The 15,506-nt window shown below is 45.6% G+C and overlaps 1 protein-coding gene across 1 annotated transcript in view; it reads left to right on the top strand.

Annotated features, from left to right (window-relative positions):
• Nucleotides 1–307: 307 nt before the first annotated feature.
• LOC107122833 (gastrula zinc finger protein XlCGF57.1-like) overlaps nucleotides 308–15,506 on the top strand; it is a gene marked incomplete at its 3' end in the record, with an annotated part of 19,054 nt that continues 3,855 nt past the window's right edge. Inside the window, exons 1-2 of the mRNA XM_015425973.1 lie at nucleotides 308–322; nucleotides 3,932–4,058. Of these exons, the coding sequence (XP_015281459.1) occupies nucleotides 308–322; nucleotides 3,932–4,058 (142 nt within the window). The remainder of the gene's footprint in view (nucleotides 323–3,931; nucleotides 4,059–15,506) is intronic.

Below are 15,506 nucleotides of genomic sequence, written 5' to 3'. Positions count from 1 at the left end.
ATTTCCCGAGTTTTAATCATCCAAGTGGTAGATTTCATGGCCTCCTTCAGCAGCCTCTTCTACTAGAGAATTTCTTATTCTTCCAGATAACTCAGCAGGTCTGCTGATGGAACAGTGCAGAGTCTGGGAGTGGGGCAGGAGCCATTCCTCAGTCTCTTTTCCATTCCAGTCTCTTTTCCATACCCTTCTCCATCTCTGCCGTTTCAGATGTGGGGACCATCCCTGAAGATGGAAGCTACAATCCCTGAAGCGGAAGGAGCTTCCTTGGAGCAAGCGCAGCGGGCACAGGCCATGGAATGTGCCCAAGATGCCCTCTCCTTTGGTAAGGACCCCGTGTTCCTGGATGCAGTTGGGGCGCCCCATAAATGTGACAGTTAAGAGTTCGGGTCAGGATAAAAATAACTAGTTCTACGCACTACAAAGAGCTGATTTGTGGCACTCGATGTCCACTAACTCTGATGCCTTGGCAGAACTATTCAGACTGGTGGATAAACAGAGCCTCCACCTTCTGGAGCAGCAGAGCTCTGAAAACCAATTCCTGGGGGCCAGTAATACTGGGGAAATTCGGCTTCTGGGCCTGTGCTTAAAGGATGAAGAAAACAGTCATGAAGAGTCTGACCCACAAATCAAGCAGTCAACAAGACTTGCAAAACATGCTTCCTGTGTATTACAGTCTAAACTCCTACAAATCATAAGAAAATCCTAGAACAAAGATATATCATCAACGTTGACTCCGGATTATTTAACAACGTTTCAAAATTGGATCTTCCATAGGAATATTAGAGTGGGATCCATTAAAACAGAGGTTCTCAACTTGTGGGTCGCGACCCCTTTGGGGGTCGAACGACCCTTTCACAGGGGTCCCCTAAGACCATTGGAATACACAAACTTTCAATGGTTTTATGATAGCAACGAAAATAATTTTATGGTTGGGGGTCACCACAACATGAGGATCTGTATTAAAGGGTCGCAGCATTAGGAAGGTTGAGAACCACTGCATTAGAAGTTTAGCAGCATATCTGAGCCTGAACATATTGAGATCAGCGTCCTACTTTAATGAAGTGTATTAACTTTCATGACTTGTAAAGCACTTTAAGAGCAAGAGAGCTTTTATGCCACTCTAATATGATGCGGTGGCTCAAGTGGTTAAGACGCTGAACTGCAGGCTGTGGAAGGTCAGTAGTTCAGCAGTTCGAGACCCGGGTGCCGCATGATGGAGTGAGCTCCCATCTCTAGTTCCAGCTCCTGCCAACCTAGCAGTTCAAAAGCAAGAAATTGCAAGTAGATAAATAGGTACCACTTCGGTGGTAGGTAACAGTGTTCCGTGTGCCTTGGTGTTTAGTCATGCCGGCCACATGACCACGGAAACGTCTTCGGACAGCACTGGCTCTTCGGCTTTGAAATGGAGATGAGCACCGCAACCCTAGAGTTGGACTCGACTGGCTTTCGAGCAAGGGAACCTTTACCTTTAATATGCCTGAGGAAGATCCAATTGGCCACATGTATAATCCCTGAGGCTCATGGGTACCATGTGCTTCTCTTCTGCCTCTCCCAGCATTCAGTCAGAAGTGTTTAAAAATGTGTTGAGTGTACACAGGAAAGGGGTTGTGTGAAGCAGGGAACAAGGAAGCAAACACCCTTCCTTCCTCTTTTGTCTCAGGAACAGGCAGTGAAGAGATGCTGTTGAGCCATCATCTTTTCAGAGGTGTGGAAATGGCTGCCGTAACTCCAGTCCAGGTAGGAGAGATGAGTGTTCAGGTATTCTGGCAAGGGAGTGACTGAATCAATAGAGAGAGACCATATGTGAGGTCCTTGCTTATAGGGGCGATGGTTTTACTTTTAAAACATTCTCTATGTACATAAACTTGGTAGTTTTCTGCTGCCATCAGGAATTTAAAAATCCAATTCTCTCTCTTTTGCTACTATGACCTAGGGTCTGGGCACTTCAGAGGACTATGTGGCCCTGAGCAAGTACTGTACTGATTTCTGGGATAAGTTTGAACAAAAATTGATTCATTTAATAAAGAACAAAATAGTTTTCTGGCTATTTTGAACTGTTGCTGAAGAAGGGAACTTGTTAATATAACTGGCAAAGCTTGGTGCTACAGTCTCTCAAACTCTGAACTCTACTCTGACAGGCTTATATACTCAGTATACTCTCTCTCTCTGTCATATATATAGCCACACAGGCTGGTCTCTTTGTTTTATTCACACAGAACAGAATCGACTCTTAGTCACACAGACTAAATTGTTGGTCTTATTCACTCAGAAAAAGACTCAGAATCCCATAGTCACACAGACTATGCTCACTCTTCAAACTTCACACACAGAATTCTTTAAAACTCTCCCAAACTTGTCTCTCTCAAAACACATCTCCTCCCACACTCTCAGTCATCAGCCAGTCAAAATCACACTTCTCTCCCTCTATCACTCTCCTTATATTACTGCAGTCAAATCCAACATTTAAAGAAACACACACCAAAACATAAAATCATTACACCATAGTTCTCAAAGAAAACCAGGTTATGTACAATATAAACTTCCTAAAGACAGAAAGCACTTTACCACTTACGTGTCTTTTAGGATAAAAACATAACATTTCCACATTCAGCATAGGAGGAGGAGGAGAGGTGGAGATTGGATTTATACCCTGCCCTTCACTCGGAGTAACAGAGCAGCTTACAAACTCCTTTCCTTTCCCCTCCCCACAACAGACACCCTGTGAGGTAGGTGGGGCTGAGAGAGCTCTTTCCACAATTGTCTTTGAGAGAACAGCTGTGAGAAAACTATGGCTTGCCCAAGGTCACCCAACAGCTCTAAGTGGAGGACTGGGGAATCAAACCCGGTTCTTCCAGATTAGAGTCTGCACACTTAACCACTACACCAAACTGGCTTCAAAACAAACCTAGTGCATGTGTGTGAAATACAGAGTGCCATGGTCTAGTCAACAAGAGCTCACAGATAGCTGACTGAAGACCAGGCCAGAGCAAAGAAGTCTTCAACCGTTTATACCCTCAGTACCCAAAGTTCAGCCCACATGGAGTAACACACTTTTAGCAGAAGAATATCAAAATAAAAAGAACAATATTCCCCTTGAACTCATACCCATGTTACCCGAGAGAGGGTCAAGGATGTTCTGTAAAAATTTTATCATGACCATCTTGGAAGCACAGACACCTGCTTCAGCAAGTATGTTGCAGGTCAGAACCTACAAACCTTCTCATGAGGAGTCTTTGACACAGGATGAGGGTGAGATGGCGGACCTAGAGAAATGAAAACTATTCTTTTTGGAGCAGAGCGCCTTGTCAGGCTAGAGAGAGGCTTGAGGGATGGCAGTAGCTAAGCCTGCAAAGTCTTATGGGAGAGGAACCAAACAGAGGCCTCAGCTAATCCAGGCTGTTATACAGAAATGCCCCCAGGCTCGCTAATTTTTCTGCCACAATTAGAGGAGCAGGGGACAGCATGGATCCCTCTTCCTTTCTCTGGGGATCAGTAGTGCCTGCAGTTTCTACAAGGTGTCTGGGCGAGAGATCCTCTGAACACTTGTTCCTTTACCCTGCTGCTCAAGAGTCAGTTTGGTGTAATGATTAAGTGTGCGGACTGTAATCCAGGAGAACCTGGTTTGATTCCCCACTCTGCCACTTACAGCTGCTGGATGACCTTGAACAAGCCATCGTTCTGTCAGAGCTGTTCTCTCAAGGACAGTTCTCTCAGAGCTGTCTCAGCCCCACCTACCTCTGTTGTGAGGAGGGGAAGGGAAAGGAATTTGTAAGCCACTATAATATTCCAGATGAAGGGCAGGGTATATATCCAATCTCTTCCTCCTCCTCCTTCTCAAGAAATACATCTGTATCTTCCCAGTCTATTCCCTTCCAGTGTGCAATCTCTGCCTGGCGCGGCCTCTGAGGAGGGAATTCGCTTTTTCTTTCAGGGTCCCGTTTCCTTTGAGGAGGTGTCCGTTGATTTCACTGAGGCAGAATGGGCCCTGCTGGATCTGGGACAGAGAGCTCTGTACAGGGAAGTCATGCTGGAGAACTACAGGAATGTTGCCTTTCTGGGTAAGGGTCTTTCCTTGGTGCCAAAGGTCCAAATTGCTGCCATTGTGAGGTGGCATGAATCAAAATATTGAATACCTGTTCACAGTTTTGAGGCCTGTCCTGCTACTTGGAAGGGGTGGCACTGCGGTTCCCTGGCAGAAGATCTACTTGGCACGTAGAAGGTCCAAGGTTTCGTCCCCAGCATTTCCAGTAAAAAGGATCAGGTCGGAGGGGATGTGAAAGACTTCAGCATGAGACCCTGGAGAGCTGCTGCCGGACTGAATGGGCAACACTGACTTCAGTTGAAGGCAGCTTCCTGTGTTCCTGGGTGTGTTCTTGCCCATGAGCAACAGAGGCCAGTGTTGTGGCCATCAGCCAAGGCAGAGAAGGTGTCCTGGCCTGAGGCAAAGGTCGGGATGAGAGGCCCTCAGGAGGACTCTGGAAGGGGCCAGATCTTCATTTCTCTGTTGCCCTCCTTTACACTGCACCCTTCCCCCTTAGTGAGATTTACAGACATCCGCTCTGCCTGTGACCTGGAAACAATCCTGTCAAGAACGATCCTGTCCAAATCTGGGTCTCCCTGGGTCACTCCTCTATTTGTACCTGAGCAGCACCCAGTTCAGTGGGTTCATGAGAAGAGAGCACACAAGTAGACCCCTTTTAAAATATAGAAAGGTTTGTTAAGGATTTAAAATCAAGCATCACTGAACAGCAAAGTTTCTGCAGCTCAGCAATAGAAAAACAAGAAAAGCAAACTGTTCCATCTAAGACATGCAGTCCTTGGTATTAGATGGCACCTAATGCTACAGCATAAGTATTCCAGCTGTAGCCTAAATTGCTCTACAGAAAACTATTCATCATGATTCGGCCCGATTCCCGCCGCCGCGGAATCAGGCCCTGGGGGGAACTCCCCCCCCCCGAAGCCTCCAACTATTGGGGCCACGCCCTCAACGTGATGGCCGTTGTGCGTCACTTTGGGTGACATGCTGGCGGCGCACGCGTGCACATTGACAGACAGCTCCTGGAGCCCAGCGAGGCTCCCCTGCTGGTAAAAAAAATTGACTTGGCAACCCTAATCATGATGCAGCAAGAAAATATCAAAATATACTAACATGGAATGAGGATAAATTTAGCCTAGCTTCCCTCTTGTCTATACATGTATCATACTTTCTACCTCCAAGGGTCACGTGGTCCTAATGACTCTATCAAGGGTTCTCCAGGATGGAATTTTCCAGAGACTGTCATCCCCCTCCTAATCCCCTCTCCCTCCTGGCTACACAACTGGTTACAGGTTCTCATGGTTCGCCAAATACTATGAACCAATGACTGCATTCTTGAGTCCAGCCTTGGAAAAGATAAGGGTGTTAGCTGTGGGGAGACTCAAGTCACGAACACCTGCAAATCAGAGTAGGCCACTTAATAATCACATAAACCCTTGGGGAAACTGTCATGACCCCTAGTGGGTTGCCACCTTCTTCTGCCACCACTCTGGACTTAGGGTCCCCTGGGAAGGCCCAGATTACCCTCCCAAGCCCAACCAAAACACCCCTTTTAAACCGGGAAATATTGGCATGATGACCAGGCAGAGAACATTAAACAAATGGTTTATGAATACAGTAATGGGGCAAGGAAAACAAGACGAGGTGCTTAAAATATATATAACAGTGTCTAAAGGTAAAAGAAACAAATGTAATGCAGCTACCTATTTCTCTTAACTGGTTACTATTCAAGGCCCACAGCCTTTTATACCAGGCCTGTGCCTGTACTCGCACACAGATCTAGTCCCCTTATACTGGTTTGCATTCTGGGCTTTGATCTTGACCATGGTTTCATCCTTTCAGAAGAATTCTTACTCTTGAATTTCTTTCCTTCCCCATATAAGAATGATCTCGATCTCTCTCTCTCTGAAGATTTCCTCAAGAGGATCCCAAGAACATATTTCCTTCCCAAATGAGCTAGCTCAAAGTCAGTATCGCTCATGGTTATGACATGAGAAAAGGCAAAGAAGTGTCATGGGGGATTTCTGATTCACTTCTGAGAAACATTTCGTGGAGTCATACATCCCACTGGGGAAGGAGGGAGGGCCTGAAATCTGGAGGCTCAGAAGGTTGTTCTGGGTAAGAGCTCAGCTGTGGCTCTTGAGGGGGGTCAGGTACCCTTAAATACTAGATAATCTTCGACGTGGTCTCTGTGCTTCACACCCATGGGATCTAGTGCGCATGCGCTGGATCGATCAGCATTGTAGCAAGCTCTTAATGGATTTTCGTGCCCAGACCTTGTTAAAAATATTTGTTTCTTTGTTTTGTGGAAGACTCAAATAATCACACCAAACACGGTTAAGTAAAAATGGTGTTTATCTAACTATTTACTGGTGAATGATTAAACAACAGTTTGTATATATCTAGAGTTATTTAACAGACCAACATAGAACAGACCAACTGACAGTGAGTAGCCAAATAACTGTCACTCTCAGAATCTCAGTGTACGACTAAGACAGACGCGACAGCCAATCAGACTTCAAGTTGTCTCACACAGATAAGATTGACAGAGCCCCACAGTACACACCCACATCTCTCATGCTTGAATCTTCAAGTTGTCTGCAGGCGCAACCTAACTTTACAAATATAAACTTATCTCTGCACTTGTGCCTCTACATTTCAAATCTGACAGACCTCGGGCATGCGCAGGAACCCCACCACGCATGCCCAGAGTGGTGGGCGTGGACATCCCGCCAGTTCCTTTCTTACCGCCACATTGGAAAGACCTTTCTTTCGTCGGTCTGATCGGTTCTTTGTTAGCTATTTGCCTCACGGCTCTTCGGATTTTTTCCCCTCAGTTTTTTTCATTTTTCTTAGTTTTTCTTCGTTTGTTCTTTAAAATTTTTTTAAAAAGTTGTTTTTTGTTGAAGGGGAAGTTACTGGTTTACCTCAGTTTGGCCTTCGGGCTCCCCCCCCCGCCCCTTCTTCCTTCTCCGTTTTTCTTTTTTTTTTAATGGAGAAGAAGTGGGGCTTTTTCAACCGCTGCAAGGGTTGCGGCAGTAAAGTCGCTCCACCTGACTGCCATACCCTCTGTATTTTTTGTTTGGGGGAGTTTCACCGACCTGAGTCTTTTTTTTAACCGTTTTATTTGTCATTTTTCCATTTAGTTGTCCTTTACAAACATTTTTCCTTCCAATAGCTTGAGTCTTATTTACACAATTTCAAAAAATTCAAATTTTTATACATTTGAATCTAAATTTTTCCATATTTTGTGAATCCATTCATATTCTCTTTCCCATCTATTAATAAACACACTTTCATCCTTTCCTTGAAGGCTTATAGTTAGTTTGTCCATTTCCGCTACCTCCATCAGCTTAATTAATATTTCCTCTCTTGTTGGGAGTTTATCTTGTTTCCAATATTTGGCCATTAATATTCTAGCGGCGGTCAAAATGTATGTTATTAAATATTTGTCGTTTTGGTTATAATCCTCTGGTATCATATTCAGTAGGGCAATTTCGGGAGTTAGACCCAAGTTAAACTTCATAATATCCGCAATAAGCTTTTGTATCATTTTCGAGTACTTCTCCACCTTCCCACATCGCCACCACATATGGAAAAAAGTCCCTGTATTTCTCTTACATTTCCAACATGTTTTAGGAATTGACGGTTGACACTTTGCTATCCTATCTGGTGACCAGTACCATCTATGATAAACCTTATAAATATTTTCTTTATAGCTGATCGCTTTTACATATTTCAACGATTTCCATGTATTTCCCCATTGGTCTATTGTGTACCCTATGTCTTTCATCCATGCTATCATAGTTGAGCTAACCATCTCATCTAGCATATATTCCTCTAGTAGAAAACGATATATTCTCTGTATTGCTTTGTCACTTGAGGATAACCAGATCTTGTCTAGTTGTGTTTTTGAATCTTGGAATCCTACTATTATATCTTTAGCATATCTAGATCTAAGTTGCATGGCTTCCCACTATGTTAGTTTTATTTTATATATTTTTAATAGTATTTCTTCTGATTTTAGTCTGTTATTTTCATCTAATAGTGTTTGGTAGCTTTCTCTATCACATGGGTTTATGAGGGTTGGTTTTATATAGGCTTCTAAAGGTGAGACCCATTTCGGCGTCTTTCTGTAATATTTCTCTTTCATTTCATTTCATACCCATACTAATGCTCCTCTAATCATATGCTGTTTAAAATTTGTATGTATTTTATCTTTGCCATACCAAATATAGGCATGCCAGCCGATACTAAGGTCGTGCCCTTCTAAATTTAGCATTCTGGGGTTGTCTAGCATTATCCAGTCTTTAATCCAATGTAATGCTGCCGCTTGGTAGTATAACCTCCAATTAGGTAGTCCGAATCCTCCTCTCTCTTTTCTGTTTTGAAGTTTTTTCCAATTAATTCTTGCACGTTTGGGATACCAAATGAATCTTTTTATCTCTTTATCCATTTCTATAAAAATTTTGGAGTTTTTTAATATAGGTATGCTCTGAGCCAGAAATAGGAACTTCGGTAATGTCATCATTTTTATTGCGTTTATTCTGACCATTAATGAGATCTGTAGGTTTTTCCATCGTGAAATGTCTTAATTTCTTCTATTAGTTTATAATAATTATCTTCAAGAATTGTACTGATTCTATTTGATAGTATTATACCTAGGTACTTAACTGTTTTCACTATCTCTATATTTGTTATCTTATATAATTCTTGAATTGCTTCTGCTGTACAGTTTTTTGTTATTATTTTAGTTTTTTTCAGATTAATCTTTAATCCTGCTTTTCCTCCAAATTCTTGTATAGTTTTTAGTAAGTGATGACTTGATGTTATCAGCTCTTCCAAAATAAATACCACGTCATCCGCAAATGCGAGAAGTTTATATTCCTCTCCTTTTGTCCTGAGCCCTGATATTTTAGTGTCATCTCTTACCTCACTGTTTAGCGTTTCCAGTGCGAATATGAATAACAGCGGTGAGAGTGGGCAGCCCTGACGCGTTCCTTTCTGTATCTCAATTTGAGAGGATGTATCTCCATTTACAATTATATTAGCATACTGTTTATTATATATTGCCCTAATCATTGTCAGAAAATATGTTCCACATCTCCAACTATTTAATTTTTGGAGTACAAACTCCCAAGACAGATTGTCGAATGCCTTTTCTGCAGCCATAAACATCAGAGCCATTTGCTTTTCTGGATGCTGTTCATAATATTCTATGACATTCATTATTGTCCTCATATTACTTTTTATCTGTCTTTTTGGTAAGAAACCTGCTTGATCTGTATGTATCACCTGGACTAGTACTTTTTAAAATCTTGTTGCCAATATGTTTGTTAATATTTTATAGTCAACATTCAATAGTAATATTAGTCTATAATTTTTAATATCAGTTGGATCTGTATCTGTTTTATGTATTAGTGTTATTGCCACTTGATACCATGAATTTGGTAATTCCCCTATTTTTCCTATTTTTTGTATTAGATCTTTAAGTGGTTGGCTAATCAGTTCTTCAAAGATCTGATATAGTTCTGCTGGGATTTCATCTGGCCCTGGGTCTTTTTTCTTTTTTTGTTTTTTGATTGCCTCTATAATTTCGCACATTGTTATTTTCCTGTTCAACATCTCTCTATGTTTTCCCTTGAATTCATTATAATTCCTTCCTTGTATATATTCCTTTATTTTTTCCTTATCCTGGGGTTCCTGTTTATATAAATTCGTGTAGTATTTTTCTACAATTCCTTTTAGATCTTGTATACTATGTTTTATGTTCCCTTTATTGTTCCTTAAAGCTACTATAGTGCATTTTTCTCTTTCCTTCCTGAGTCTTGTCGGCACTGTGCTAGGTTTTCAAAACAGACAAGAAAAAACCGAGCTGCGCATCTTAAAGTGGCGCTACTTGAATCGGCGTTACATCCTCCCTCAGTAATGGATTCCGAGAGACCATCGACATCGATGGCTCCGGCATCGAAGCCTTCCACCGACATCGGCCAATCGACGTCGAAGCCACCGGCATCGAAGGCGCAAGCCTCCACTTCCACTCTGGTGAAGAAGAAGCCTAAGTCAAGTAAGGAGCACAAGTCTGCAAAAAAGGGCACTAAGTCCCTAAAGGCAGCGAAGAAGGGGAAGGTAGTGGTGTCTGCACTGGGTGATGCCCCTAAAGTGCCCCCCACTCCAACGGCAGTATCGGCATCGGAGGCCCATGCAGCTCTGCCAATACCGACCATTCAACTCTTGGACTCCCCTATACAACAACTCGAGCGTCCTTACTCCGACATCGAAACTGTGGAGCTCCTTAGTCGCCCCCTAGATGCAGAGCCTTCTCTTTCTTCCCCGTCGTCGACATCGATGGTGTCAGAGGCTCCCGACATCGGCAATGGTCGGAATCGACACATCTCTAGCAGCTCGCAGCGCCACCCTCCACGTCTGCTTGTTGAACCTGTCGACATTGATGAGCGAGTTTACAGGGACCGCTCACAAAGGCAAGAACGTACCCGATCCAGAAGTCAATCCCCCCGAGTCTTTATCCCCCTCCCACCACCTCTGTCTTGGAATCAGCACCAACGGCGGTATTTCTATGGGGGTTATCCACCGTCCATGCTGTGGTTGACTCCGGGGCTATTCTGACTGGGATCGGTACTCAACCCACTTTGTCCACAGATCAAGGTCACCCTACAAATCTAGACCTTCAGCATCTCTATCTCGACCTCCAGCCAATGATCCTTTCCACCATAAACCAGAACTTTATTGTCCTCCCAACCCCCAAGTCGTACCACCAAAGATTTTAACCAGTCAAATGGAAGTCACTCCGGTTCAAGTACCAGATCAGGGCTCCTCTGATTCTGCAGAAGAGGATTCTGATACGGAGGCCTCAGAGGCTCACACCTCCCCTGACCACAAGTCTCCTAACCAAGCTGTCGCTGATGATCTACCTATATCCCCATCTGACAATCTCACGTCCTATACAGACCTCGTCAAAAGAATGGCCCATTCTCTAGGCCTCTCAGTTGTACAAGAACCACAGGTTACAGATGCCATCTTCGATATCATGCAACTGGATACCTCTACTACCATAGCACTGCCCATGTCCACGGTCCTTTTACAAGCAGCAAAGGCACCATGGGAGAAGCCTTCATCAGCCCCAGTGTTAACAAGACGCCTGGACCATAAGTCCAGGAGACTGGAGCCGAATTGTTATTCTCCCACCCTCAACCAAACTTGATGGTGGTAACATCCAAGTCCAAACAAACACACTCTGCACCTTCTGGCAGGGAAAGTAGAAAATTAGACACATTTGGGAGGCGCTTTTACTCCACGGGAGCGTTGGGCGTAAAAACCACAAATTACTTAGCCTGCATGAGCAGATATCAATACACCCTAAAGGTTTTCTAAACTCCTGACTCATCTCCCCAAGGACAAGCTTCAGGCAGCCAGAGTTATTCAGAAGAAAGGCATGGTACTTGCAAAGCAACAGATCAACACTTCCAAACATACCCTAGACGCTTTCTCAAGAACAATGGCCTCAGTGATAGCTCTAAGGAGGCACTCCTGGCTCCGTAATACCAATCTTCCACAGAATACTAGGCTTTATGTCGAAGACCTTTCCTTCGATAGCCTTGGTCTCTTCAACAGCACTACTGATACCATACTTTAAGATATGGATAAGAGTATGAAGGCTTCTCGCGCTCTAGGGGTTTCATCCTCCACAAGACAACAATATCGCCCTTGCACTTGGTCTCGGCCCTGGCAAAAGCGCACTCTGAATCATCAATCTCCTGACAGACAATGGAGACCACATACGTCCTCAGGAGGTCAAAAACCCACCTTTCAAAAACTCAGGTTTGGATCTGGACGTCTTCTCGCACTAAGCAGGCAAAGTCCTCCAAGCAGGGCTTTTTACTTCCTTCCCACTGAGTCAGCTCAAACCCGTCTATCTCCCTTACTTCACACCTGGTGTCATATCACCATGGACGAGTGGGTGCTGTCCATATTGACCCGAGCCTACCGTATCCAATTCCACCAGAACCCCATTACACCTGTCTTCGTCTCCACATGCCCTTCCCCATTTCTCCTAGAAGACGTGTCCGTCCTTCTGCACAAAGGAGCCATCGGGCCGGTACCACCATGTCTCCACGGAAGGGATTCTATTCCCGCTATTTCACAGTTCCAAAGCGGGATGGAGGCGTTCGACACATATTAGATCTAAGGGCGCTGAACTGCTTTGTGACCTACCACCACTTCCGCATGGTGTCCTTGCAGCAGATTATCCCACTCCTCCAGAGAAATGTCTGGATGGCCACCCTCGACCTCCAAGACGTGTACTTCCACCTCACCATCCACCCCTCCCACCACCAATACCTACGCTTCGCAATTGGTCAACAGTATTACCAATATACACCCCTGCCATTCGGCCTTTCAAGCGCCCCAAGAGTCTTCAGAAAGACTATGATTGTGGTGGCAGCTTTCCTTCATCTCAAGGGTATCTCCATCTACCCGTACATCAACGATTGGCTCTTGGTAGTGTCCTCCAAGGACACCCTGGTCTCAAACATCAATAAGACGCTGGTACTCCTGGAAAGCCTGGGCCTACAATTCAATCTGGAAAAGTCTTAACTTCAACCAGTCTAGAAAATACAATACATCGGTGCTCTACTAGATTGCAACAATTGCATGGCTTACCTGCCACAAAACAGAGCGGCAGACATCATTCACCTAGCCACTGTCTTCCGTACCCAGCCTTCAGTCACGGCTTTCCAAATACAGAGGCTACTCGGCCTTATGGCCGCTACCATGTCAGTCCTAGTCTTTGCCAGATTAAACATGCGTCACCTACAACTATGGTTTATCCACAACTTCGATCCAACGGAAAACGCACATACCACCCTCCTAACTCCTCCTTCCAATATATAAGACTCTTTACTTTGGTGGACTGTCCCTTCCAATCTCTTCCAGGGAGCACCCTTCCATACTCCGTCACCCCAAATTACCCTAACCACAGACGCCTCTCTGTCGGGCTGGGGTGCACACATGATGGGTCTTTGTTTTGGAGGCAAGTGGAACACTCATGAACATCGACAGCACATAAACTTCCTGGAACTGCTTGCAATACAGTTCGCTGTCACCAGTTTCCTACCTCTGATCAAGGGAAAATGTGTTACGGTCCTCACGGACAATACTACTGCCCTCAGTTATGTCAACAAACAAGGGGGCACTGTCTCCTTACGCCTTTGCAACCTTGCCATCCCATTATGGAACCTTTGCATCGCCCACAACATCTTCCCGGTAGCCCCACAATCCCGGGACACATGAATGTGCAGGCAGACCATCTGAGTCGAGAAGGACTCAGTCTCCACGAGTGGGAAATGAACCCAACCTACCTTCTCCCACTCTTCCGTTGGTGGGGAGTTCCCCAAGTAGATGTTTTTGCCACCAGGGCAAACAAGAAGTGTCCTCTGTTCTGCAGCCAAGGTGGCAGGGACCCACAGTCTCTAGGAGATGGTCTCCTCTATCCGTGGTCCAGAGAACTTCTCTACCTCTTCCCTCCACTACCCCTGCTTCTGAGAGTGGTTCGCAAAATCATCATCGAAAGAGCGGACTGCATCCTGATAACCCTGTGGTGGCCGAGACAACCATGGTTCTCGACCCCCTCTTCTGTACCACGACGTGCCACGGATGAAGTTGACAGCCTGGAGAATAGCGTGAACAGCTTTTCCACCCGTGTAGCAAATGTTTTGCTAAATGCCAGAAAGCCTAATACGCGAAAGTCGTACCATTACAAATGGCAAAAATTCTGTTCCTCCTTGGGTGATGATGCCCCTTGAACCACCTCTGCAGGTCTCGAGAAAGTCTTCCAATTCCTCCTGTCCCTCGCTGACTCGGGACTTTCTCACTCCTCGTTAAGAGTTTATTTGGCTGCACTTTCGGCCTACCATGATCAAGTTGAGGGATGCACACTGTTTTTGCATCCTCTCTCAAAATGTTTTTTGAAGGGACTGTTGCACCTCTACCCTCCCATCAAAACTCCTGTCGTTCCCTTGGACCTTCCACTAGTTCTTCGTCAGCTCATGAGGAAACCATTTGAGCAGCTCGCAACTTGCGACCTAAAATTCCTGTCGTGGAAGACGGCCTTTCTGGTTGCTGTCACCTCTGCGAGGCGAGGTGGAGAAATACTGGCTTTCAGACATGACACGCCTTACTTGTCCTTTTTGCCAGACGGTGTCCGCCTCATACCTGACATCTCGTTCCTGCCAAAGGTAGTATCAGAATTCCACCTACAGGCAAAGGTCTTCCTCCCAGATTTCTTCCCGGCTCCGACATCCTCAGAGGACAGTTACACACGTTGGATGTGAAACGTGCGCTCCTGTTCTACCTGAACAGAACCCGCCCAACGAGATGTGACTCCCAACTGTTCGTCTCCTATGCACCAGCAAGTCTGGGGACTCGCATCACGGCTCAGCGCCTCTCAAAGTTGATTGCGGGTCTCATCCGCCTCTGCTACCTGATTGCCAAACAGCCATTGCCTGGCCCTATCAGGGCCCATTCAACCCAAGCTGTTGCGGCCTCCACTGCCTTCCTCCAGGGAGTTCCCCTAACGGACATCTGCAGAGCCGCTACGTGGGCTACACCTAACACCTTTATAAGGCATTATGCCCTAGACTGGTGGTACGCAAACTGCGGTTCTAGAGCTACATGTGGCTCTTTGGCCCCTTGAGTGTGGCTCTTCCGCCCTATGCGCTGATGGCCTATTCCCTCCACTGTTCTCTATGGTGGGGAAAAAGTAACTTTTTCCCCCACCATAGAGAACAATGGAGGGGATGGGGCAACCTGTTTGGGGGCCCGTAGAATTGAACCCCCTGGTTCAATGTTCCTGAAACATGGAGGGTATCTTGGGGAGAGGCTCCAGCAGCTACCCTGCGATTCTGGAGCCTCTCCCTCAAACCGCCTCCTCTCCAGCCCCCAGAATATACCCTATGTTTTTGCCATTGACTTCAATGGCCCATAGGATATAATGGGGCTGAACTGCGGGAAGCCCCAGTAGCCCTCAGGCCAGAGCACCTGGAGCAGTCTTGGGAGGCGGATTGGCAAAAAGCAAAACCAAAAGCGCAGGAACTCGAGAGAACTCCAGGAATGGAGCCAGTTCCTCTTCCACAGCCCAAAATGCGACCCACGAACCCTGAGCTTGCTTTTGCTCATTTGCGACTCTGGCCTCCGCACTCCTTTAACGAGGCAGCCCTGAAGCTTGGGGCAGCGGGAGTTTCTTTGCACGCAGCTTGTGCGGCTGGCTGAGTGCCTCTTCTGTTTGCCCACCTCTCGCCTCTGCACCTCATCTTCTGCCAGGCATGGAGGAGCCCAGCTCGCCCAGCTTCTTGCCTCCTGCTGCCTTGGCCCTCTGGTGCACGGGTGAGTCCCCAAAGTTTGACTCTTCCTCTACAAGTCTCTGGCGCTGGAGGTATTCACCTCCTTCCCTCCT

Source organism: Gekko japonicus, unplaced genomic scaffold (assembly GCF_001447785.1).
Source record: "Gekko japonicus isolate JY-2015 unplaced genomic scaffold, Gekko_japonicus_V1.1 scaffold3769, whole genome shotgun sequence".
Lineage (NCBI taxonomy): Eukaryota > Metazoa > Chordata > Lepidosauria > Squamata > Gekkonidae > Gekko > Gekko japonicus.
The sequence above is the reverse complement of the archived record's forward strand: the minus strand, read 5'-3'. Positions and strand labels throughout refer to the sequence as shown.